General features: G+C 38.6%; 1 protein-coding gene across 2 annotated transcripts in view; it reads right to left on the reverse strand.

Annotated features, from left to right (window-relative positions):
• Positions 1-27,629, reverse strand: part of CA1 (carbonic anhydrase 1) — a 29,873-nt gene extending 2,244 nt beyond the window's left edge. The window contains exons 1-6 of one of the 2 annotated variants that reach the window (XM_081266405.1): positions 27,483-27,629; positions 7,914-7,970; positions 7,208-7,405; positions 5,725-5,843; positions 2,597-2,692; positions 1,752-1,814 (exon numbers count right to left, since the gene is read on the reverse strand). In XM_081266405.1, coding sequence (XP_081122531.1) covers positions 1,752-1,814; positions 2,597-2,692; positions 5,725-5,843; positions 7,208-7,405; positions 7,914-7,950 — 513 coding nt within the window. In that variant the 5' untranslated portion in view covers positions 7,951-7,970; positions 27,483-27,629. Of the gene's footprint in view, positions 1-1,751; positions 1,815-2,596; positions 2,693-5,724; positions 5,844-7,207; positions 7,406-7,913; positions 7,971-8,807; positions 8,856-27,482 lie in introns of those variants that run through there. The other variant, XM_081266404.1, reaches the window with a different exon arrangement.
• Positions 27,630-27,902: the final 273 nt, after the last annotated feature.

Raw genomic sequence — 27,902 nt, forward strand, 5'->3', positions numbered from 1 at the left:
AGTACATCATAATTATATATAATAGTGAGCAATATTCTTCATCAAATTCTAAAAGTTTTCATTTATTTTGTTTTATCCTCAAGAATGGGTATGGAGGTGGGTATGGTGGCAAATGCCTGTAATTCCAGCGGTTTGGGAGGCAGAGGCAGGAGTTTCATGAGTTCAAAGTCAGCCTCAGCAATTTAGTGAGGCCCTAAGCAATTTGGCAAAATCCTGCCTCTATAAAAATATTTATAAAAAAGTACTGGGGATGTGGCTCAGTGATTGAGTGCCTCTGGGTTTAATCCCTGGTACCCCCCCAAAAATTCAATACCCATTCTTTTTCTTCTTTTTTTTTTTTAATCTAATGCTTTTCAAGCATGTAACAAGTTGGTGATATAATTTCCATCTAAATATAATTTAATGAATTATATTTAGAGATTTTCTAATATTAATCACATTTCTGGGATAAACTCTACTAGTTCAGAAACATTACTCTCTTGATACAATGTTGAAGTTGATTTGCTATAACTAATTTTAAGATTTCTTTTACCTATATTCCTAAGAAAGATTATCTTACAGTTTTCTTTTTGCATTATTTTTATCTGGTTTTGGTATTAAGTGTAATTAAATTGATGAGTGTATTTTGTCTGTTTCCTCACCTAGGCAACTGATACACAATTGTTTCTTAAAGGTTAAGGAATGTTTTTTTTTTCCCTAAAATGATATAGGTTCAGAGTTTTCTTTTAATGAATATTTTTTGACAATCTTTTTGATTTACTTTTAGGCTTTTGGTCTATGTAGGTTTTCTAGCACCCTTTGAGTCAGTTCTCTTCATTTTTTCACAGATCACCCATTTTATATGAATTTTCAAATTTACTGGCATGATGTCATATTTTTTTTCTTTTATATATTCAGTTATATCCTCTTTTTTATTTCTAATAATATTTTGTAATGTTCCACTTTTCCACTACCAAAGTTGCCAAAATGTACTATTTTTTGTTGGTTATTCTAAAGAATCAACTTTTTTTTTTTTTTGTTGATGAAAATTTATTTTCTACTTAGTCATCATTTTTCTTTATTATTTTATTATTTTGTACTTTGATATTTATTCATTATGCCCTTATATTTTCTGTTCATATTTTAAAATATATCTTGGGTATTTTTTAATATTCTTTTTTTCTCTTTATAATATATTTATTTAGCTTTAATCTTTTTTGGAATTAGCACAAAACATACTTATTTTATATAAAAATATCACAGTTATCCACACTATGGGAAAAAAAGAAATCCCTGACACTGTGGTTTATTTGCTGTTAAAGTGGTAAAGCTAAGGATGAATATTTCAAAAAATCCATTTTTTTAAACTTTAGTTGGGAATCATGATTATCAAACATTGCCCATTAATGGTATCTCAAAAGAATACTCTTCATGTCTAAGTTTTTGTACTTCTGAAAAAATATAGATATGTTTCATGAAGTAGAAAAACATTTACATTTCATTTGTGTTTAGTTTTTCAAGCAAATTTGGTTGACTCAGTAACCTGCTTTTCCATAGGCTTCATCCTGCTGAAACTGACAAATAATATGAAAATGAAACAAAACAAATCCTTGCACTGGGGTTTTTCTTAGACACAGACAATTTGTAAGTAGGACTTTGATTTTCAAATTAGCTTTTACACCAGTCTTCCTACTCCCACTTCAATAAGCAATTAAATGATTTTTTTTACTTCCCTGGATTCTTGTTCTCAGAATTTAACTTAGTTTATTTACCTTGGTTTTAACTGCATTTAGAGCCTCAAGTATTTTCTGGAGCTTTGGGTTGGCCTGACCAACCTGGAGATTTAAAAAAAAAAGTGATAAAGATTATAATCATGAGAATACTGTTGAACTAAATCAATCCTTCTCCTCCCTCCCTCCCTCCCTCCCTCCCTTCTTCCCTCCCTTCCTTCTCTCCTTCCTTTCTTTATTTAATGTACTTCAGTAAATGAAGAGAGGTATAGTACTTTTCTGTATGCTTTAGGGGCAGAGATTCTGTTAGTGTTTGTCTTTGTAGGCCCTTGTACTCTATAAATTGTTCATCAGGTATACTGGCAGATAAAGTAGCAAACAGATCTTGTTTTAAATTAAATTATGAGCAAGATAATCAAAGCTATACAAGACAAAGTGGATATTTAGCAAAACTGTGATACAAAATCTTTTATTTTTGTCCTGTTCTATTAGTTATGATTGGCATGTCTTTGGCTTACTCTGAGTGCTCAATCAAGGTTAACTTGAATTATATAATTAATTTCAAAGTTATAAAACTTTTCAGGGACTCCAGAATAGAGGATTTGAGCAACATTCACTACTTTAATAATCTGTTGAACTTTCTAGGGAAAATTCTCTTAATATTTCATTCCTGATGAGATAGTAAATAAATAAACCCCTGTCTATGAGGTAGGAAGTTTAGAGAACAGGGAATTTGGTATAAGGAATCTGCTTATCTGTAGTTATAAGTAGAAGAGGAATGTTCTAAAAAGAAGAACTCAAGTATCTTTTGCCTTCTGTCATCCTGTTCTGAAGTCTGATTGGTGAGAAATAGCATTAGCAGAGCAGGGTGACTACCTGTAACTCACCTTCATCAGAATACCAATAATCGCCAAACCATCAGCCTTGGAGACTGCTTCTGCAATGCTAGGATACTTTGCAGAATTCCAGTGAACAATGTGACACTAAAAATGACAATGTGGTTAGTTATTTATACAAAGGTAAAAGCAAAAAGGTAAGTTGCAAGTCAACTTGACCATATATGATAATGTGTTTAGACAGACAAAATACATGGGAACTTTTATCCGGTGAGTAGGAAGGTCTACATTCCACTCTTAGCATGAGTGTACTGATGACAATTCCTAGGACCCATAAGTAAGATTTATTTTCCTACAATATCATCAACTATTCAATGTTAGTCCTTTAACAAAAAATCTCTCTCTGGCATGAAAAGATCAGGAAATCTGATTGACTAGCTCTAGGACAAAAACTGAAGTAATTTCCTTTCACATGAGGTAATTTGCGGTAACTTTGTAAGAAGGGCTGCCTGGCTTGCCTGGGAACCATGGCCAATGACAGAATCTCTTGGGCACATCAGAACTCTTGATTCCCCCTTTCCAAACGTGCCTTATTTTCCCTTCGTAGGAAAAGGTAATACTACCCATCTAATTAATCAAAAAGTACCACAGTTATCATCAACTTCTTATTTTCTACATCATATCTCACAGATGATATCTCTTCACTTGATCATAACTTTGAGTCTTTGCATTGGCTGTTGATTTTCTCTGGGATTTCTTTCCTTATGGTCTTTGTATAGCAGACATTTGTCTTGAGTTAAGCCTGAATTCAGATACTACTCCTCAGAGAATTCTTTTTTGATTATCCAATATAAAATGACCATAAATAATTTCTCGAAATACTGCTTATCTAATCTCTCTTCTTCCTTTGCTTCCTTCCTTTATACATTTTTCTTTATCAAAATGAAAGCTCTGATAGCAAGTATTTTCTGAAAATAATATCTTGTGTATGGCAAGTGCATTCTCTCTCTCTCTCTCTCTCTCTCTCTCTCGTGTGTATTTTTAAATTAATTAATTAATTAATTTTGGTACTAGGGATTGAACCCAGGGGAATTTTTATCACTGAGCTACATACCCAGCCCACTTTATCATTTTGTATTTTATTTTGAGACAAGGTCTCACTAAGTTACTTAGGACCTTTCAAAGTTGCTGAGACTGGCCTTGGACTTTCGATCTTCCTGCCTCAGCCTCCATAGTCACTGGGATTGCAGGCCTGTGCTACTATGTCCAGATCAATAACAATTTGTTGAAAGAAAAAAGAATAATTAGGACAATATATCAAAAGAGGCCACTTCCCAGTCACGCTTGAAGTGTCATCTTATTACTTAGAGTTTTCTCTGATGCTGCCAGTCTAGATTCTGTCTCTATCCTTGATTATTCTTACTTCTATATCCCCAGAGTGCTTTCTGAATATTCACACTGGCATTTACTACTATGTTTGTTTAATCATAATCACTTATGCATATCTGTCTTGCCTGAGGAGTACTTGCTTGTGTCTTATCTGCAAAAATGTAACACTGCTGAGCACTTCCAGTGTGAAAGGAGCTGGCCTAAGTGTGCCTTATATGGGTTTACTCATTTCTCTCTCTTCAACAATTGTTTCAGGAACATACTAATATATTATCTTCGCTCTCTAGATAAGAAGATTGGGACACACAGGAATTTCTCCCAAAGATGTACCACCAGTGAGTGGCAGAACTTTGATTTGAACTCTGGAAATCAGCTGAGGAGCTTGCATTCTTCACCCCAAGGCTGTGCTACCTCTTAACCTGGAGTGTGATAGGTACCCACTTAGGTTTATTGAATGACTTGTTGAACTTTGTGACTGTCTCTCATCATTAGCCTTGATTTTATTTACTTTTCTCCATTTAGATGAGAGAATCACTGATTTAGATTTCTTGAATACTACCAAGGATCTTTCCAAAAACATAATACTAATTTAGATTCCTAGTTCATTTGATTTTAGTCTACCTTCAATTTTTATGGGTGAGAAATGGCAGATGAGCATTTAATAGATTTATGCCGCATCAAAAGGTATCATCCAAACATTACAATAAAACACAAAGCAAGTTATATTTGTGTACAGTCCCCAAATCCTCTTTCATAATAAAAGATGCATTTACTCTCTACCCTCGCCATCTCTTTTTGTAAAAATTTGTCCTGCATAATCACTTTCACTGGTCCATGAGATACAAGTATGATGCAATTAATTATTAAAGTATTTTTTGTAAGAGAATAAGAACACAATGGAATAAAAATCAGAAGACATTATAATTATCCACCAATGGGGCCAATTAAATAAATTCTGATGTATTTATGGAATTGAAATAATACACAGATTTTAAATGAGGTGTTAATAAACCTTTTGATTTGGAAAAATAATCATGATAATCTGCAAAGTGGGAAAAACACCAAGTTTCAAAAGTATATGTATTATAAAACTTATTTAATAAAAGTAAAGTTAACCTGTATATATGGGCATATATGTATTATGTATTTGCACATAACCTCCCTTTGAATCTTTCAGACCCCGGGGTTGAATCTAATGCACATGTGCATATTTTTTTCTGTAGATACACAGATAATAATGTCTTGAAATGATCACAGCCTCCCATATGAGGGCAGTTCAGGAAACGGTAGTGATTGGGTAGAGGCTGCTGCAGCTAGAACCTCACTAGGTGTGTGCTCCTCCCTGTGACCATTGCTGGGATTGAACTTGACCTCCTTGTAGAGACTTATTACTGAAGTGTTTCTGCCTGGCCACACCCAAAGGACAGGTGTGTTCCAAACTTGAAGTCTAAGTACAAAGAGAATAGTGATGTTCCCACTTAGGGTTAGAATTTCAAAGGAAGCTGGGCCATCAGTGTTAGGTTAGATCATGCTATTTTAGTCATTTTCAGAAGAGGTAAATTCTGGGCTCAGAGTGCTGCTCCAAGTTCAGCTATCCCTTTTCACATGATAAATGTCCCTCAGTTGCCAAACATAGTGCTGCATCTGTTTGATTTTAATGGAGACTGGGAGTTCCTCACAGAGACCAGAATGCTCACTCCTTTGAAATCATTATGATGGTGACTTATGTAGTAGTGGAGCTACTTTGGGGAGTACTTGCAGTGTAAGTATCTCTTACTTCATTACATTACCTCTCCAGCATATTTGACTCCATCCACTGTGTGCTCAGAACCATACTCATTGGTACTGCCCCAGTGAAAATGGAACTGATTGAGTCTATAGCTGTCAGAGAGAGGACCACCTTTCAGCACTGGAAGAAAAGGGAACTACTGTTAGTTGGATGATCATAAATGCCAACTTATCTTTGCACTTTTTAATATACCAACACAAATTTTTCTTTAGTAAAATGAAAGCAAACAGCACTGTCAAAGTTTTCATCTGATTTCTAATCCCTTCATCTAGGATAATGGCATGTATATGTATGGTGTATCTCTGAGTGTGGCTTGATAAGACAGAGTTCATGAGCTATAGACAATTCCCAGCACATGAGCACAATTTTATCTATTTTTTACTTCCAAGAAAGTATACTGTGACGTGAATGGATTGTATGATTAAGGGCTTTTCTTGAATCTCTAATTTGCAAGTTTATTCATTCCTTCTTTCAACAGAGATGGCATGCGTTGAAGGCTAGAGCAGTTTATTTTGAGTATCAAATTGCTTATCACATACTTTGTATTTAATCATGACACAACCATGCTAGCTTTATCGAGAGTCCCTGGCCAGGGACCAAAAGAAAGCACCTGTGAGGCAAGGTTACTTGAAAAACTTTTATATTGAATGGCCTGTCATTTTGGAGAGTCTTTACAATCATAAGTACTTAAGCACACATGGTACCAGACCTAATCTAATATTAATAAAAGACATAGCACCCAATGTACCTTAGGATTGGAACCTCAGAGGGAAGTGCTAAAACAAATTTAGCTTTATCATCAGTAGAACTATCTTTGGGAATTGTTACAACTTATTCAACAAACATTTATGAAAAGCTGTCTATGTAGCAGGCAATATGACAGATTTCAGGGTAGGAGGATAACTCAGTTGTTTCCTATCTCGTTTCCCTACTGTGTTCACCCTCATCTCAATTAGAATATGTTTGTCTTTTTAGTTTTATATTCATAATTATTTGTTCATTAGACTTTTGGGGAAAAAGTAGTTTATACTGAGAGTGAAGTGAGCCTAAAGATCCTGGGATGGCCAGAAGCGATAGGATGGTGTCATTGAGGAGGAGAACAACTGCTGGGTGTGGTGGTGCATGCTTATAATCCCAGTAGCTCAGGAGTCTGAGACCGGAGGATTTCAAGTTCAAAGCCAGCCTCAGCAAAGGCAAGGTGCTAAACAACTCAGTGAGACCCTGTCTCTAAATAATAACACAAAATATGGCTGGAGATGGGGCTCAGAGGTTGAGTATCCCTGAGTTCAATCCCTGGTACCCTCCACCAAAATATCTTTACCACTTGGCCATTTTCTAGAAATCCCAAATGCCTCACCAGATAAAGGCAATGTTACACATTTGCACAAAATACTTGGGATGGCAGTTTGTGTTTCTTAGCACTTTGGTTTCAATTTCCCCAATAGATTCTAAGGAAAAAATAACAGAATAATTTTAGGGCTCACCTGATTGGTTATCATTGTCATCAAAAGTCACATGGAAGGAGTGTCCCACATTGATAATTTCCTTGGCAGTTGCTGGATTGTAGGAGACACTGATGGGTTTCAGAGAGGTGTCACGTTTGGTTTCGCTGGTCTTGATGTCAATAGGAGACTGGTTATTTCCATTGGCAATGGGATACAGCTTGCTCCATTGCTCAGGACCTACCAGGATGAATATATGTACACAATTAACACTTTACCGAATGCTTGATTCTAAGTTTGAGGACTCTACCTGTTTGCTTATTATAGCTTATTCAGCTGTCTTAAATGACATTCTGTTAATTGGAAATTCTGTCTTTGGCAGTGTCCCTTTTCTAAATTATACTGTAAAAGTTTGTCAGCATCAGTGATATAGGCTTATACACCCACTCTATAAGATTAGACTATAAGTATCTTACTATAAGCAATAGAGTGCAACAAGCATATATCAAATACCTTTTATAGATAGAGGTGCTCTAAAGAACAGCTAAAAGTATTTGCAAAGATATTGTAATTATTCAAAACAGTCAACTCAAACTATTGAGTTGTATATTATTTTAAAAACTTCATACCTCGTCTATTAGAAAAAGGAATAACTGTGGCTGTATATTATTTTAAAAACATCATACCTCATCTATTAGAAAAAGGAATAAGCTCTTATTTTGATTTACAGAAAAAGAAGTACTCTTACCATTTTTGGCATCGTATCCCCAGTCTAAACTTGCCATGGTCTTCTAGTTTTCTTTCTCTGAAAACAAAAATAATACCTGGAATAACCAACTGCAACTGTGCAACTTTCACATGGGGTTTTTATAGAAACTTCTCTGCCCTTATGAGGCCACTATTTCATCATCTCTCTTGCTTATCAGGAGGTATATAAAAAAGGTGTTGTAACAAAAATGTCTACAAGGGTTAGCTCATTATTTTATTTTACTATGAAAGATATCAAAATTATAGATTTTATTATACCAAGTCCTCTTTCTTTTAGGCTATTCAAAAATATTGTCAAATGCAATTCTTTGTATTTTCCAAATTAAAAATATTTCATGTACTTAAGTTTTCCAATTCCACCCTTGCAATACTAGATACTATAATCTAATAAGAAGATTAATTTGCAGGTTTACAGGATGAACTGAGCTAGTATCATGAAATTAATTTAGAATTAGATAATGAAATTACTATTTGTAATATATATTATTCATAAAGCTCTTCATTCTGGAGCACTATTGGAATTCATAAATGGAGATTTATTAATACCAAAGTTAAATATTACATATATTTATTTTACATAAAATAAGTCTACTAGGATAAAAGCCTTTTTATTTGTAGTTCCATACAAATGTATACTTCATTTCAAGCTATTTTATTTTACTAACACACTCTATAGAGTAAGAATTACCATTTTGTAGTAGAGAGATGTTCAGAACTTCACTTCAGCTAGCAAGAAGTCAAGACTTCTGCCTCTAGTTAAATTGCTTCCCTCACTATATCTCTGCCAAATGCCACGCTGGTGAGTTATGAGGTGGATGAGCCCCTAATTCTCCTTCTTTGCCCACAATTCTCTTAAGATCAATTGATAACTCACATCTATTGAGGTATGAGAAGGTCCACAGGACTTTTCAGGGAGGCAAAGATAACAGATTAGTATGTGTTGGTCTCTGGCTAGGTCCTTGTTTTTCAAGGCCCAATATGTGCTCACTGGGGATACAACCAGAAAAATAAGCTTCCAAAATAATGAGAGTTACACTTCGTTTCACAAGCTGGAATTGCCTAAGCTGCCTGCAACCCCTGAAGGAAGAGGGGGTCAGGAGCCATTTTTGGCAAGACTGACTAGTTTGCTCCTCTGTCCTCATGGTAGAACACTGCCTTGTGTGAAGAATGGACAATGGCTCATGAATAACTACTGAGTGGGAAGAGGCTAAGCTTCCTTTCTATGGCATTAATAAGCATAAGGGGACATGGCTTAAAAGGGACCTTCTAAAAATTTTAAATTTTAATTTACTATTAAAAACTGGATATTGCTGTATTTATTCTGATTATAGATGTTTTTATTGTGTACAATGTGGTGTTTTGAAGCACACATACATGTGGAATGGTTAAATTTAGCTAATTAACAATTGCATTGTCTCACATAACTATATTTGTGGTGGTAGCATTTAACATCCACTCTGCATTTTTTAGTAATACAATAAATTGTCGTTAACCATAGTCACCTCACTGTACAATAGATGTCTTGAAATTATTCTTCCTATCTAACTGAAATTATGTGTCCTTTGGCCAACCTCTTTAAACTATAAAATTGAATGATTATATTAATCAACATATTTGGAAAAAGACAACCCCCACTTCATTACATGATTACAATATGATTCATCACATGAATGCCTTAACATTCATTTAAAGTTTTAGGTACAAAATTACTTAACTATTATGACCCTTTATTTTATTATATTCTCAGGGTGTGTTTGAGTACTCCCACAAGCATAAAATTTAAATAGAGGATGTAAAATTTAATGAGCACCTATGGTTTAATCCCTAACATCCTCCAATTTACCTTGACCCCTCTTTTTTTGCTCAGAGTCTTTTCCTCTCCCAACTTGACATCTACACTAAGTTCAAGATGTTTAATTTTGCATTCATTTCAATTTCATTCATAGACATCTTCCAGTATGCTTTTCTAGGGTTATAATCTTTGAACTGATATATCAAGAACGTGTTCAATGTACATAGCCTCTGGTCTTCTAAACTGCATATTTCCTAAGGTGATCAAATCCAAAAACATTTTTTGTTTTTATGTTTTTTGTTTTTATGGATAGACTATTCTGAATAAATCCATATGCAATTAAAACTTAAGAGCAACAAGGCTGTTTAATATCTATAACTTCTCTAAAATGATACCTCTATGATGGTAGGACCTTGTCTATTTTTTCACCACTGTATGCTCTTTATCTATAACCTGGCTGGAAAATAGTGGTGCTCAATAAATGTGGAGAGGAGAGTTATATATCATTTTTAACTTCAACTATTTTATTTTTATGAAGACTGGAAGGACAGAATGCTCCTCAGGGACTAAGCCTACCCAACACATTGATCTAAACTCAGCAGTGTGTGGCACACTGATGTGTGAGCATGTGAGTGAGCTTTGCTAGAAGTAAACTCATGATCATATTTGGACTAAGGAAAAAGAAAGTTACCCTCGCTGTTCTATTAATGGGAGAAATGAGGTGACCAACTGTGTCTGTCAGTCATTGCTGGGAGAGTGACAACCTTGGTCCTTGTAAGTGTCAAATTTTTTAACACTTTATGAATGTCAAACTTTAACTCTTCAAATATGGTTTGAATTTTTGACATATACATTTTAAAAGTTCATAATTCTTAAGGATTTTATTACCATGATTGAAGGAAATTTTCAAACTTGTATTTCTTGTCGGAGAATATTTTATTTTTGAAAACAATTTTCAAATCTGTTGATGAATATTTTTTATTAACAACTAAGTCAACTCTGCTAGATAACCACTTTAACCCATAGCATAGACAGACATATTCACAGTATCTTAAATATTCATGCTTCTGAAATTTTTGAATTTTAAATTGTCTAATTCACTTACAAGCTTATTGAAATTACTGGTTGGAAAGATACACTGAGAATATGGGTTTGTGAATTTTTAAGATAATAGTTAGGAATCTCTTCTACTGCATGAGTGGCTAATGTAGGTTGGCACATTAGCCATACAATCCTCATATTTATCTTTAAAACTGAGAAATATCATTTTTATCTTGTGTTTATAATTAGATGGGGAGTTAGTATGCCCTCCTATAACAATGACAACATTAAGTAGCATTTTTCATTTAAAAAGAAAGCAATATAAATGCACAATGCTTTGTAAACCATAAAACACTGCACAAATTTAAGTGGTCAAGTTAGCCTCAAAAAAAAAGTTGATTTTAATTCTCAGGAAAATAGATGATTATATAAAAACAAAACAATGCAAGGGATTGAATGTGGTCTGAAATTCAAACAATTGCATAACAGATATTTGCTTATGGCATATTGAACTAAACTCTGTGTGTTTAGAAAAATTCTGAAGTGTAAATTTTAAAGGAGGTCAAGGTCAGTCCTGTCAATCATTTTTGTCCTAACTTCTTTCGTGTACCTTTTTGGGGTGTCTATCGAAAATTATATTAACAAATGTTCCAACTCACCTAATAACTTCATTAGCTTCTTTTATCAAAGGAGCTTTTATCAAAGACTAGATTTCTAAAATACATTCACAATTAAATAGGTCCTTTCTCAATCTAGTGTTTCTTAATGTATAGTTTGCAGATCACCTGCCTCAGATTCACCTGAAGGTGATACTAAAATTTATGTGTGTGTATCTAATTCAATTTCTTACTTTGGTGAAATGACCTTAGCCAATTTGGGTGGTTAACAAATATCAATCTCTTTTTGTAAGTATACAGATACCTTGGGGGATATTTGATTCTACCCCCCAAAATCTATTACTGAGAGATATATATTTAAATGAGGGCAAGTCTCTGGCCAAATTCCTCAGCTGGACAGCGTTATTAGCAAACAGGCACATAACTTATCTGAGGTTGCAGGTATCTTTACCTGCAAGTGACACTAGCCTCTTGGACCCCTTGCAACACTGAGGAATGGGACCTTTCTGCATGTGAGGCCTGGGATCTGGTTTTTTTTTTTTTTTTTTTTTTTTTTTTTTTTTTTTTACCAGGCATTTCCCTGGTGATATTTGAAAAACACATTTGGGCACTTCTACAACCCCTTTTTAAAGATTCTAAATGACATGCTGGACATGCTTTGTCCTTTAGGAAAACAGTGAATTAGTATTCATTTCAGCAGCCACTTCACAAAATACTCATTCTTGTATTAAATTAGTCTCTTTTCTCATCAGATTTCTTAAGTTTATAATGCATTTGGTAATATCTAGAGAAGAAATGATTTTTTTTCATTCATTTTTGCCATACCCTTTCAACTATCCAGTCAGTATGTTAAATATGGGCCAGTAGCTTGCTCTGCAGTAGTGTCTGTATCAAAAGCTCAGGTCAGATCCATTATTAAGTAGAGGCAATGCTTTTTGGCAGGGGATATATCCATTTTTGCATGCAGGAGGTTGTCATTTTAATTTGTTCTTATCTGATCCTCCTTCTAGTAGATTTATTTAAAAATAAAAAAGGAGGCAAGTGTGCTATTTGAACTAGCAGTTTGCAGAATGACACCTTATCCAAGGGCAGAGAGAGAAGTATATTATGGAGCTTCTCTTCACTGATCTTAAAATAGTGAACAAAAATTCATAATGGACTGAGGTGACATTTACAGTGTTCCTTCAGTGCCAGACTTCTTTTGCTTCACAGCTATTACATTAACCATAGAATTCTTTATCTGTCTAGTGAAATTTTTTTTTCAATAGTGCTATTTCTTTTGTGTGTCTGTGTGAACCGGGGTTAATAACTCACCTTGAAGTTTTTTTTTTTAAATGAGTATTAGAGATACAGGCAAGCAGCAGATACACTGTAAGAGACTTTATTTTTCCTGGATGTACTTATCATACAGAAAGCTGTGTGGGCTATGCTTGAGTAGGATGGGAGAGTTAACTGCAGCCAGAGAGAGAAGGACCCAGGGCTCTGCCAGAGCTTCCAAGACTTCAACTGATGGATGAAGCCTATTAGCTAATCAACCCTGAAGCCACAGGGCATAATCCTCCCTAGGGATTTTTCTGAGAAATAGCTAAGGGGTAAACAGAATGATTACAGCTGCTTTTCAAGAAAGAAGTACTTTCTTTTAGAATAGTCCCATAGAATGGGGCTTTATCCAACTATAGTTTTAACTCACATGATCCTATTAACTTTTAAGAAACCCTCGAGTTGGTTAATATAAATGTCAGTTTTTCTATTTCAAAATGAAAAAAAAATGAATTTCCCAGATGAGGAAGCTAAGCCATTTGTCAAAAGTCAGATACAAGCATTAGAATTAGAAGGATAAATCTTCAAACCCTGTCAAGAATTCTTCCCACTATGACAAATTATTGACAAAATCAAACTAACAATAGCTTTTTTTCCCATCACTTTTTACTTTACTATCATAAAGAATGCATTCATATGAGAAGCTATCACTTCAAAGCAGTCATTATAGTTTCCCTAAAATAGATCCTGTATGTCCATGTAGACAGGGCTTGGTTCTATCTGTGAGAGGTGGTGGTGGGATATGGATCATCCTCTCTCCCAAAGGAATGCATGCTGTGGACTTTTCCATTTCCAGAGCCAGCCTGCCCTGAATCATGGTGCTCTCTCATGTATCCCCACTGCTTATCCTTCCTATTTGTTTTAGAGAAACCAAGCTACCAAGGTTTATACTCCCTTATCCCAGTGTAGCTGGGGAAGGCATATTTCTGCATTTCTATAAAACCTTCATTTTTTTCTAGTCCTGGGGTAAAGAATCAGAGCACAAAACAGAAAAGAATAGCTCCTCCTTCCTTCTACTTGTCGGATAGAAAGTAAGCAAGCAAGCAAGAAAACAAACAAAAAACAGTAAATTTGTGTTAGAGTCCCTAAAACAAGATTTTAGAAAAGATCCTTATCCTTTTAGCTAAAGGCAAACTAGCAAGATTTAAATGAAATTCCTTTTTTTAAAAGTCTCTCTCAATATTTTATTTTTTATATTTTGATTCCTTTTTGATCCTGTCTCCCTTCTGCAAAGGATTACTTGGGAAATTAATTGTTGTGGTTTAAATAAAGTTGTCCTCTAAAGCTCTTGTGTTAATGCAGGACTATTCAGAGGTGAAATGATTAGATTATGAGACACATAACAATCAGTTCAGCCTAGTTTGAATAGATTGACTGGGTGGTTATCGTAGGCAGGTAGGGTGTGCCTGAGGAGGTAGGTCACTGTGGGTATGCCCTGAAAGGATTCTCCCGTGTGGCCCCGTCCCTCTCTCTGCTTCCTGGCTGCCATGAATGGAGCAGCTCCTTCACCACACTCTTCCGCCATGATGTTCTGCCTCACCTTGGGCCGGGGCAATGGAGTTGGCCCACCGTGGACTGAACCTCTAATATTGTGAGCTAAAATAAATTTTTCCTCCTCTAAGTTCTTCTTGTCAGGTATTATGGGCACAGAAATGAAAGTATGGCTAACATATTAGTTTAGCTGATAGAGGCCAGAATTTCCTCTGCTTTTCTTTCTGATTTTTTTTTCTCAGATTGTTCTAGACCAAAAAGAGTTAACCTGAATATATAAAAAAATAGTAAGCTGATCTCTAAGATAGATTTAGCTATAAGTAGATGATGGGTTTTAAGGACTTTTAAAGATCTCTGGTTATTATAGTATGACTCTTCTTTAGCAACAATTCCCATAGAAAGAGGGCATAGGATTTTGTCGTCTGGTTTCTTAGAGCTCCTTTAGTTTCTGGAATCAGAAAATTTTGGAGAAGCTGCTTAGGCAGCAGTTCTCAACTGGGATTTAAAGGCCTTACGTTTCAAAACTCCAGGGTTATAAGTGAAAAGGTGTCAAATGAAAGGATTCTTTTTGTATCCCCTCGCACTGAGTTTATCTGGCACTGTGGTGGAGTCCCTCAATAGGCAATACTTGGAAACTGCAATGGTAGACCTAATTCCTTTAAGAGCGTCCTGGACTCTGCCTTCACTAGTTGGTAAGCTTCCATATAACCTTTGTGCAACTGCCTGAGGATTACAAAATGAGGGAATGACATGTTGGCAAGTGTCATAGTTTTCCATCATCACCCAGGAGGCAGCCGGAACCAGTCTGGTGAGAAAGAACTCCAGGAAAAACACCTCCCAGGTTCATATCAATAACACTTTTAAAATGGAGACCCACAAGGTCCAAGAGAGTCCTAAGGATCTTAATAGTTAAGAACCATACTCTGGTTAGAATGAAGTCATGAGTGTAGACTACTTAGAACAAATAAAGCTGGTTTTCTACAGTGATCTGATCTGGGGAAGATGAATTCCTGGCAATGTTCTCAGTGCCTCCTGCTGGTAATTCCTAGGGGCACTGGCTAGCCAGGATTCACATTTGCTGTTCTTATACTGTGGTCTTTTGTTGCTCCTGTGGAAAGCTCTGGGCATTCTTATAAATTCCCCTGCAAATCTGGACAGAGTTTTACTGTGTGGTTGCTTGCAGCTGGCCCCAGCTGTTGCTTCTCTTTTCTATCTTATTTTATTTTTGTGTTTTAAGACTGTTTTTCCATTCCTCCTCCCACTTCTGATTACTGGCAAACATGATATTATTTACAAGGGCCACTGGCTTCTTCCAAGGGATCCTTGACTATTTATATAAAGCCATGTCTGGATAGGGGACTGACTGTGCCATTTCATTTGCTTAATAATGTTTAAAAGAACCATTTTCACTTTAAAATCAGAGGCACTCCATGAAGCTTTGCTTAAAGCTTCCAGTCTCTAAAATGTGCTGGAGTAGTAAGGGAGCAAGGAATCATCTTTTGGCAGCTGCTAGATATAATGAAATTTGAAGAAAAGAAAGATAGGGTGTCTTTTATTAGATCAAATATTGACAGCAATGCTCTGACATGATGGACATGCCTTCTGTATGAGATGAATATGACATCCACTCAGAAAACAGCCCAGTGGGGAGAGAAATGCCAACCATAATAGATGTGACCTTTCAGTGCTTTGGCCATTGGCATTGCTCAGGGGTAATCCTAGATCACCCATTTTTCCATTTGGATGTAGCTAAGACTGACAGGGCAGGTGTTCTGCCTAAGGCAACTGATTTATGATCAGTTTTCAGTCTCCTTCCTATTGCCTCTTCCAAAGCAAGCTGGACAATCCAATTCTTTTCACTCCCTCTGCAGAGAACCCAGAGGCAAGGACCAGATGCATTTGTTATTAATTATAAGGCTGCTTGCTGTCGAACCAACGTAAAGATCAATAATAAATTGTGGTACCTTAGAGATATTTGGCGTTGCTGTTAAATTCAGTAGGATTAAAATGCAGCTACTGACAGAGGACTTGAACCAAGTGTCTAGATGAAGCTAAATTGAGCACAACTTAATCCCTTCATCATAATACGAACAAGCAACAAAACAAATGGTACCATAGCAGTTGGGCTTTGCCTCAGGCACCATAACTCTGGTTGCTGAAATAAGCTGTAGATTGATTTTGTTTTTTTTTTTAAATATTTATTTATTTTTTCTTAGTTCTCGGCGGACACAACATCTTTGTTTGTATGTGGTGCTGAGGATCGAACCCGGGCCGCACGCATGCCAGGCGAGCGCGCTACCGCTTGAGCCACATCCCCAGCCCTGTAGATTGATTTTTGCAACACAGTTACTCATGCAGTGTCACTGATGTCACCAGCCTGTCTCCTTAAACATCAGGGTTGCATCCAAACCAGTCAACCCATCTCTAAGGGATGGATGGAGAGTTTGGAACTCAAAGACCCATGACTTCAAAGAGAATAAGATTTGGAATGGATGTCACTGAAAGTGGCAAGGGAGAAAACCACATTTGGCTCTAATCCATGTTACAAGTGGCACTTGCAGAATCCTGCTCCTTCTTTTTGTTGGGTGCAGAGCAGGCTGAACTGTGTTGTCTGCAGGGCAGGCTGAACAGATGTTGACTGCAAGATAGCCCACACACTCAAACCCCCCTCTATCTGGTCCTTTATCACCTGTTTGTGTCAAGTCCCGCTCAAGGCTGAGCACTCAACCCCCCTTGGGCCAACAAGGCAGCTTGCAGACCCAGAGGCCCCATTAGATTTGGGCTATAAAAACTCCCTCCTGGGCTGGGGATGTGGCTCAAGCGGTAGCACGCTCGCCTCGCATGCGTGGGGCCCGGGTTCGATCCTCAGCACCACATACCAACAAAGATGTTGTGTCCGCCAAGAACTAAAAATAAATATTAAAAAAATTCTCTCTCTCTCTCTCTCTCTCTCTCTCTCTCTCCTCTCTCACTCTCTCTTAAAAAAAAAAAACCCAAAACTCCCTCCTGCCAGGCCTCTCTCTCTCTCTCTCTCTCTCTCTCTCTCTCTCTCTCTCTCTCTCTTTCTCTCTTTATCTTTCTTGCGCGCGCTCTCTGTCTCTCTCTTGCTCTTGCTCTCTCCCTGTTCATCTCTTCTCTTCTCTCTCTCTCTTTCCTTCCTTCTTTTCTCTTTGTTGCACTGCTGCAATAAAGATCTTTTGGTCACTCCGAGTGTTGTGGTCACTTTCCTTTCATTGTTGCCGAAACCCGGGAGAGGGTTAAAACCCACTTTTGGGTCCCTCTTCCTTCGGAAGTGCCACTCACCGGATGGCCTGAACCCAGGCCTGAACCCATTTTCTCGACTGCCAGAACTCCATCCACCACCGACCTTCGATTGGTGAGTTTCCTCTTCCTGGAGTCCTAAACCCAATGGTGGTGTCAGGAGGATTTGACCATTGATTGTCTGGCAAACCTCTTTGCCCACCTGCGGGGAGGAAAACACCCCACCACAGCCTTCAAGGCCACGGTGGCCCTCAGGGACTCCTTCCTAGGGCAGAATAGACTCCTGGGTTCAAAATTATTCCCTTCCCTTCCCAGCTGGTAATTTCCCAGCATAGGCTTTGTAGGTCTCCCTCGAAGGACTGTGTAACCTCCAGGAACACATAACAGAGAACTGAACATCACACCCCACCCAGACCTTCACCATCTTGGTGGCTCTCCTAAAATCCTAGTCCTCACACCTTCAAGACTCAGCCGCCAGAGAGACACTTACCCTCCCCCTCCTCCCTCTTCCCCTGTCTCTCTCTTTCCCCTCTTTCCCGCCCTGTGGCCCTGCGAGTCTCCGGCCTCTCCAGGAGGGGTCCCGAAAAGAAAAGCCTTGGCCAAGGTCTCCCACGGCTCCGGCTCCATCCAGGACGAGAGCTTCGACTGTCAGGATTCGGTGACGACCAATCTCTGCAGCTCGAACCTGCCACTAAGGCACTCCTGATTTTTGGCTCTAGCGGGGACGCCCCTTTTGCCAATAAATCAGTTTCCTCCTTCTCTCTTATACTATGGTTGCGTCTCCTTCCTTCTCCTCTATACCAAGTTTGCGTCCCCTTCCCTCCTCCTTATACTATTTTGCGACATGGGTAATGTGTCCTCTCTGCCAGTCGATTCTCCCCTACAATGCCTCTTGGATAACCTCAAAACTCTCTCCTTGACACCAGACATCAAACCCCCAAAATTGATCAAATATAGCACCCAGGCCTGGCCCACTTATCCCTTAGACAACCAAAGCAGATGGCCCCCCTTTTGGGTCCCTGGATCCCTCCATTCTAAGGGATTTCTACAATTACTGTGAGCATTCGAAAAAATGGGTAAAACGCTGCTACATCAAAGCTTTCTTCTTGCTTGTGCTCTCTGCACCTCTTGCAGACCTCTGCAAATTTTTCTAGCTTGCAAACCAACACCCACAACCACTGATCCCCAATCTTCTCCTCCTCCAGACTCATCCACTACTTTTGACCCTACTGATGAATTTCCACCCTATGGCCCGGCTCAAATAGGTCCTCACCCTCAACCTTCTGCCCCAGCCCCTCCACTGTCTCCCCCACCTGAACAACCTGACTTCTCCTCTCCACTCACTAGATCAAAAACTAAACAACCGCCTTTCCTCAAACCATTGCCTCTTTTCTGAGGTAGCAGGTACTGAAGGAATCCCTTCACCCACTCACTCCTCTCTTCTTCTGTCAGCGCCCACACCAGGTCCCACCAGGTCCTCTTACCAGCTAACCCAAAGCTCAAACAAGCTGAAGAGAGCCCTTGGACCCCTATCAGAGATCTGGTGAAAATGGCCTTTAAAGTTGCTTTGTCATCACTGAAAACAGGTTACTAAGAATTGTCCCTTACAGGCTTTTTGGGATATTCACTCCCATCCTCCCCTCTGCTCTACCTGTTCTACTGCTCAACTTTTCCTTACTAGGGAAAATCCTATTCTTTTACATCACTCCTTCCTCATTCTCAGATCCACAGCTGCTCTCAGCCCTGCCTTCCCGTCTTCCCCCTCCCTACCCAGGCCCACAGAAAAGGCTTAACTGATCTTCTCCAGAAATCTTCACCATGGCTGATTTTAGGACTTTCAGCAAAAGAATCTCTACAAAAAAAGTTGAATGTAGATAAACTTCCTATTTTCATGTTGCCCTGTTTTACTTGGTCACTGGAAAAATCAGCACTCAAAAAGCTAGACACCTCCTTACTAGTTTTTCCACAAAATATGTGAACAAGGCCTCTGGCCTTGAGCTGGGGCTTCACAGAGAAGGCTACATGTCTAAGATAAGGAAGCCCAACTGGGCTCCATGATAACAGCTAGCAGGGGTGGGGAGGGTGGAGGGAAGAGGAGAGAAAGGGAAGAAAAATCTCTCCCCCTCCCAAGTGTCCTTGAAGGGTTAACTTGCCCAGAACAGAGGGGGAAAAAAAAAACTGCTTTTTGTGAACTTCTGCAGACTGTGAACTTCTGAGCCCCTTCCCTTACATGTTGGGTACAAAATTCTGAAACAACCTAAACTTGGGGTTCAGGGGATTAATTGATTACAACAGAAGCAGTGCGCTCTGAATCTGGCTGCAACCAAATAAGACTGTTTCCCTATCTTCGGTGCTATCTTAGGTGCCTTGCCTTGTCTGTCCTTACAATTCTATATACCTAAACATTGTTCATGTTTTCATGAAATGGTCAACAGATGTGATTAATTGTGTGTTGCAAATAACAAAATATCTCTTGTTAAAATGGAATAATTTGCCTAAATTCAGAAATTTACAAGGATTGTTTCAAAGTGTGAATAAAAAAGGAGTTAACAGATAGGAAAGAGAAATTAGAAGGTTCTAAGTATGGATTTAATAGAAGGAAAATGTGTTTCTGGATAAGAGAGTCTATTAAGTAAATAAGAGGGTTTAAGCAAGTGATGAAGAAGGTCTGTGTATGCTGGCTATATAGGTTTAAGTAAGTACTAAAGAAGGTCTGTATATACAACTATGGTTAAACAACAACTGTTATTTTGCAATATTGTAATATGTTATTTCTTTAAAAGCTAAACTTGATTAATATAAAAACATCAATAATAATTGTGGTACTATTACTCTTCTCTGTATATTAAATGTGTTCATATTTTCCAGGTATATAAGTCATTAAGATAGAAGCTTTAAAAAACTATATCAAGCTGGTGTTCTCCAAAAGGTTGCATGGTTATTTTAGGCTTATAAAAATAACTTATTGGAGATTTATTTATATCATTTAATGTTTTATAACTGGACCTGTTATCAATAAGATTAATATAAAGTTCTATACACTGGGAACAATTTAAATGTAATATACTGTATTACCTAGTATTAATGTGACATCAAGCAACAGCATATATAAACTTTATAAAATGATATTTTAAAAAAAAGATCAGTTTCAATACTAGAACACTTTACCTAAGATTTATAAAGAGCCCTGACTTACCTGAGATAAGGCTATGCCTCCCATCTTACTACATGTCAGAATGACTCCAAAGTAGGCCAGACTTCAGCTAAAGCCCAATACTCTTAATTTAGGGTGAAACTGACTTTGCTGGATGTTTATGATCAAGACTTAAAGTTAAACTAAAATGGCCAAAAAAACCAATATTTGGCTCTGGCCCTCTGAGTCAGTCTGAATCCAGGGAACAGGGAACTTCTCTAAAGAGCTTTGCAACTCTGGGCCACATAACCTCCTGATCAGGGAGATATTGAGACCACTGGAGAATGGAAAGCCAATGAGTGCACTTGCTGTGAATAGGAGGGTCATTGGAGACAGGAGACATCCCTGATGCTTCCAAGGGAAGCTACATGGTCAAGCAAGACCTGAACCCATCCTAGCGCAAATGGCACTAGTAGAACTGAGAAGCTGCTCTCAAGTTCCCCTATGGGAACTCGGCTGACTCTTAACAATAGATAGAAACAAAGTCAGTTTTGACCAGCTTGATCTTAAACACCTACCAAAACCAGTTAAGCCAAAACACAGTCATTCCTGGGAGTAATGAAAGACAAGAACAGTTAGAAAAGAGGAGACAGCAACTAGGCCAACAGTCTCCATGGGGAATGTTCAGTCAAGTATGGCCTTGGCTCCTCCCCCTCACAGGACCCCTATTAGTCCTCTCTATGTTTCTCCTAATAGGACCATGTCTATTAAATTGTCTACAGAAGTTCCTGCAAGATCAGATACACAAATTCACCAACAAGCTGGTCAATCAACTACTTCTTTAAGACTACCAGCCCGGATGCCCAAGATGGAGACCTGCGACTCATGACCAACTCCTCTGGCTCCAGAGACTCTGTGCCCTTCTAAAACCCTTTCTAACCCCTTTTTCCAGTTTTCACAACCCCTCTTTCACTTCCTAGGAATGAGAACTACTCTCCAGCACGTCCACTCTGCTTATTCTGTCTGCTCTACAGTATCCCCACAAGAAAGCCTCAAACCTAAACTTCCCCTGGTACCTTTTCTCCCTCCTTAAAAAGGCACTTGTTCCAAATGTTCAGTCCTGGACTTCTACCACACCCACCAAACTCAAAATTTCTCGCCAACCCTCTTCTTCTTTTACTAATCATTATTCTCTCTCAAGTTTTTATCTCAAACCACAGATACTGCTTCTACATCCAAGCGACATGACACCAGGATGACACCACCCACTCCCAGTTTATGTGTCAAGGCGATTGCCCTTCCACTGGCTGCAATCGGTCTGTCACCCTTAACATTACTGGATTCAACCAAGCCACCTCCAATACTTCCTAGAGTCCCTGCTACAGGACCACTGGCTGATACCAAGAATCTCCTCCATCCAGGACTGGTTTGATGCCATCGAGGACTTGTGGCTTCAAGAAACTTTTATGGACTTTACCCCTACCACAGTAGTTGTCTGTAGCCACTGAGTGTTATTTCTGGCTGCCCTGGTGTTCTCAGACCTGTCCCCCGAACATTCCTCCGCTTCCCCTTCTAGGTCTAACGCCGCCCACCATTAAGCACGAAGTAGCCAGAGGACTTTACGCCATCCCCCATGTCACTTAGAAAAACAAAAAGGGAGGAATGTTGGGTGCACAGCAGGCTGAACTGTGTTGTCTGCAGGGCAGGCTGAACAGATGTTGGCTGCAAGATAGCCCACACACTCAAACCCCCCTCTATCTGGTCCTTTATCACCTGTTTGTGTCAAGTCCCGCTCAAGGCTGAGCACTCAACCCCCCTTGGGCCAACAAGGCAGCTTGCAGACCCAGAGGCCCCATTAGATTTGGGCTATAAAAACTCCCTCCTGCCAGGCCCCTCTCTCTCTTGCTCTTTCTCTCTTGCTCTCTCTCTCTCTCTCTCTCTCTCTCTTGCTCTCTTTATCTTTCTTGCGCGCGCTCTCTGTCTCTCTCTTGCTCTTGCTCTCTCCCTGTTCATCTCTTCTCTTCTCTCTCTCTCTTTCCTTCCTTCTTTTCTCTTTGTTGCACTGCTGCAATAAAGATCTTTTGGTCACTCCGAGTGTTGTGGTCACTTTCCTTTCACTTTTTATATGTCCTCAGCAGGTAAAGAGCTTAAAACCAGTGCTGGGGACATAAATTCTAGTTACATCTTAGAATAGACATGTGAACCTGTCTTTTCTGGTAGCTGAATTTAGTTTAGTTTGAATATCAGACCTACACTTTTATGCCTGGTCTCTGTTCTGTCATTTGTCATCGGGAACGACTCAGCTTTCTGGACAGGCTCTAGTCCTCCAATCTGGACTCTGACTTTGCCTTTGACGTATGGTTGGCCTATGTCACAGCCACTGACTGCTGCCTCAGGACTCATGCTTCCTCTGCCTGCCAGTTCAGCCTGGCTTCTAGTCTAGGACCCTCTTATCCTCTGCTGTTCAAAGACCATTAGTTGAATTCAGGCTCAGGTAACAGTTTGGAGCATTGGCTGAGTTTAGGTCTGGAGAATACTGTCCAGGGATCCAAGCCTTAGGGAAAGAGTACATTCTAGCTTGAGCCAGGTACAAAAGGCATTGTGTGCATGCCAGTGGTGGAAAATGTGAGGAAAAACATCTGGCCTAAATGGGAGAAGAAGAATATGGGTCATTAATTGTGTGTCACACTAAAACTATCATAAAGCTATGTACTCTGGCTCAGCTGACTTGCATAGCATTTGCATCTTGAGGTTCCAATACATTGTAAAAAAATCATCCATAGATGTTTTAACGTACAACTTCAATTCTTTTTAATAGGCACTATGTTCCTGTGGTTCTAAGTTCAAAGGTACAAAAGAGTTTAGAATACCCTTTCCTCTTATTGAAAGTTTGAGAACCACCCACAGAACAGAGGAAAGGGAATTGGAGGAGGAAAGCGGGGAGGAAAAGATAAGGTACTAGGGAATGAAATTGATCAAGGTATATTGTTATATCCTGTTGCATGTACATACTTGTACATGCAACAAAATATAACAATATACCTCAGGCTCAGGAGGCTGAGGCAGGAGGATTGCAAGTTCAAAGTCAGGCTCAGCAACTTATTGAGGCCCTCAGCAACTTAGCAAGACCCCGTCTGAAAATAAAAAATAAAAAGGACTGGAGATGTGGCTCATTGGTTAAGCACGACTGGGTTAAATCCCCAGCACCGAAATAAATAAATAAATACATTCATTAATTTAAAGTTAATTTAAAATATCAGTGTTTCTTAAGATGCTTTCCCTCATTTCATTTCATTTGAAAATTAAATATCTCTCTACAGGAATAATAATTCAAAAGTTCCATTGGAATTAAGTGTGGTTAGTAGCCAAACATCAGGAAACAAAATTGCTTTAAAGAAAGGAAAGGAAATAAGGCACATAAAAATCTGCCAAAGTCCTCTGTGTGTTAGAAGAAAATAAAATACAATTCTTCAACTCTTAAAAAGCTTGGTGAATTATAAAGCCATTCACAAATATTACTTGTTACAAATTCCAAGGTGCTTATGTGAAATCCTAGGGACACATATTTCAGAATTCAGAATTTTTCAGATTTTTTGAAAATAATACAATGCAAAGTCTAAACTACATCAGTAATTTCCTTCATAAGACCTGAGGGAGCATATTATTATTTCTGTAGTAAAATGTGTGAGTATTTATGCTAAGTAGAATAAAAAGTCTAAGTAGATTCATGTCTGCTTAAAGTAGGTTTTGCCCACAGATGAGTTCAAGTTAAGCCAGGTCAGGTTTTTGCAGGGAAACTTTTGGTTTTTAGATATTGGGATTTTAGGACTGGAGATAAGAAATTGTGAATTTGCATTTTCAGCCCCTGTGCTGAGCAGGTCAACACAAAGGCAATGTGGATTGCAGGAAGACCATATGGACACAGGGGATCTGAACACCTGATCTCCATTTACTCCTCAAATATACTGTGGAAATTATTCAATTCTATAAGCCTCCATGTTTTCCTCTGAACACTGAGGGAAAGACTCCTACTTTGGAGGATACAAAGGTCAGCTGCTATTATTGTTCATGAGAGGTGGTTTTTCTAATGAAACAGAATACAAGCTCTATTTTTTATTGTTTCAAATTTGAAGGGAGCAGGAGAAAAGTTTAGGGATTTAGTATAAAAATCCCAACAAACTTCTTACAGAAAAAAAGGATGAATCCCCCAAAGCTTTCTCTCTGGCACTTAATTTTATTAAAACCTGTTGAGCTTGGCAGGGCAGCACTGACTGAAGCTCAGAGTCAGGGAAGTTCCAAATATCCACTCAAGTGAATCTCCCAAAAGGGTACCAAGAAACTGCACAGTGGGTTGACCCCAACCTTAACCTGGGGAGAGAAATCCAGACCCAGGTGGCCTGTCTCTACCCTACTCATCATCTTGTAGTTCTATTTTTAGCCTGTGAGAGTGACTGTGAATTTATTTATTTCTTCATGTAACAATTCTTTTTGAATGTTGACTAAGCAAAGTTATATGAAAATATTCAAGAAATACATAGACATGGCCCTATGTTCATGGGTACTATAGTTTATTGTGGACTCACAATGAACAAGAAAATAACAGTAGCCGCCTACAAGTTCTGGCACATTCTCTAAAGGAGTTAACTAGGTGGGTGGTAGTAAGGGCCCCCTGGCAACCTGGCAGTTACATTGTAACTATGGGGCAAGATCCATGACTGTAGAGGCCGGAGCTGTTTCTTCTGCCTATAACACTCCATCTCTGTAGAGCCACTGATCTGGTTCTCCTCTTTACTCAGGTTCAGACATAGCACCACCTCTCAGAACAGCTTCCTGATCTCAATTAACATCTCCATTTTTGCAAGTTACTCTCTACCTGCTACCCCAGTTTATTTCTTCAGAGCTTTTTAAAAATCATTTAAGATTATCTTGTTTATTTTTTCACTTGTTTATTATGTGCTTTCCTCCTCTAGGAAGAAAGATTCATGAGAGTCATGAACATTTTATCCAGTATCTGTGGATACCTAAGCATTGGTTGAATGAATAAAGGGAAGAGATTTTGCAAAGGCCCTTAGGTAGGCAAGAGCTTGGAGCCTTAAATAGAATTAGGTGTTTCAGTCTTGCCACTTGAATGGCTTCCACTGAATCTGGGCCCCCTACCATTCACACCCTTACCTTGTTCTCCCCTATGTTTGGTCATGTGACTTTTTAAAAATAGTTTAAGCTGCTGAGTTTTTAAGGGGTTTGTTGCATGTGAAGGAACTGAAACAGAGCTAAGGCACTGTAGAGAGGTGGGCTATGTCCTCTCTTCATGAAAAGGTGCTCTGAGAACGTAATGGGTAACTCACCCAGGCCTGGATACAAAATAAACTAAGGACACTGTGAAAATTAGTGCCTGGGAAAGGGAGAGTTCTCCTTCCCTCCCCTCCCCTTTCCAGACAGCTGGTTTTCAAGGAAACCAATTAGCAACATGCACTCTTACATTTTGGATACAAAGGACTTTCCTTAGGATCTAATAATTTCCTTTGAAGGAAACGCCCCTTTGAAGGCTGGGGCCAGAGGCTAGAGATTTACCTTGTAAGAGGATCAGACTCCTCTATTGCACTCAGCTTTTGTAAACACACTTCCTGCCTGGAAACACACACACAATCATATATTGTTTTTTGAAACCTTGTGCACAATCATGTATCATTTTAGATTAGAGAATTTATGACACTAGGTAGTCTGTAGATGTTGGGAAAAACTGGTTAAGGGACTCTCAGAGTCTGCAGTGCTGATCTCCTCTGGGCCCGCCAGTGTAAAATAAAGTTTGGTTTCTCCCACTCTTCAAGTGCCCTTTGCTGCTGCTTGCCTGATTTTCCCAATAAGATGAGCTTAGGGAAGTGGATAGGAGCACCTGACATGTGTACGGTTATTTTATATTAAACCCAATGGTAAATTATTAACAAATTTAAAGGGGCAAGATCCATGACTGAAGAGGCCGGTGAGGAGGCTATTCCAATCATCTATTGCTGCTTTGACTAACGGTGGAAGAGACCCTATGCCAGTTTCCAGGCGCATCAGGGACATCGGAGAAACTAGTTTCCTTTTCTTGGAATACTCTATTGGAGGCCTGTGCCTCCATTCAGAAAGCTGGTTATTATACTAAAGAGATCACAGGAGAGGCCTTAAGTCAAAGATCACCCCATTCATGAAGAGGGGATATAGCCCACCTCTCTACAGCAAGAGTCCAGCCTGCCATGGAAGGCCTCAGATATCATTTCTTATTCCTCACACTAAAGTGATTAATATCACTCTATGAGAAAAATGAAACTTAGATGGCTTCTAGAACTTTGTTCAAGCTTTAACAGAGGTGGAGGTGGTATTTTAACCCAGAGCTTGACTAATTCCAAAAGCCAATGTAAGAGATTGGATGGCTCTGGACAAGTGAAATGTGAGGATCCTGGTGATATGTGAGAAAAAGGAAAAGTTGTGTTAGAATTAGAAAGAAGAGGAAAGGAAGGGATATTCCAGGAAAGCAACTCTTCATCTTGATTCTCTTTACCCAAACTGTATCCCTCCGAAGAAGTGTGACTTTTAGTGACAACGGCTCCTAAGTCTGATCTCTGAAGAACAATCTCGTTTAAGCTTTCCATACTTACGATTGCTTCAAGTTATGTTAAAACTTGTTTGTAGTAGTTAATAGCAGAAAACTAAAAACAAATTATATGTCAAACAGTAGAAGAGTGGACAAATACATGTGGCAGTGTTATATCATGGAGTAAGAACTATATGCATCAATATAGATAAATCTCAAAAATATAATTAATCAAAAAGCCAAATTGTAGAATAATGAATAAGGTATAACACCAATTATATAAAGTTTAAAATGTGCATTAAAATTAACAAATAACTTACGGTTCCATACTATGTAGTGACAACATAAACAGTGTACTTGAAAAAAGTAGCCACCAAATTCAGGTCATCACAATCACCTCTTGGGGGTGAGGGAAAAGAAAGAGAATAGAAGGTGAAGATTTAAAACAACTTCTTCTTCTTCTTCTTCTTCTTCTTCTTCTTCTTCTTCTTCTCCTCCTCCTCCTCCTCCTCCTCCTCCTCCTCCTCCTCCTCCTCCTCCTCCTCCTCCTCCTTCTCCTTCTCCTTCTCCTTCTCCTTCTCCCTCCTCTTCTTCAAAAAATGAAGAAATAGGACAGGTAGAAACCGAAGAAATGGTCTTCGAGATGGATTTGGCGAGATCAACAGTCAAGGTAAAGTTGCTCTGAGGGTCCAGGTAACAAATTGCAATACTTGGGGCACATTCAGCCCATTAGTTCACAA

This window comes from Spermophilus citellus, assembly GCF_964194105.1.
Source record: "Spermophilus citellus genome assembly, chromosome: 14".
Classification (NCBI taxonomy): domain Eukaryota; kingdom Metazoa; phylum Chordata; class Mammalia; order Rodentia; family Sciuridae; genus Spermophilus; species Spermophilus citellus.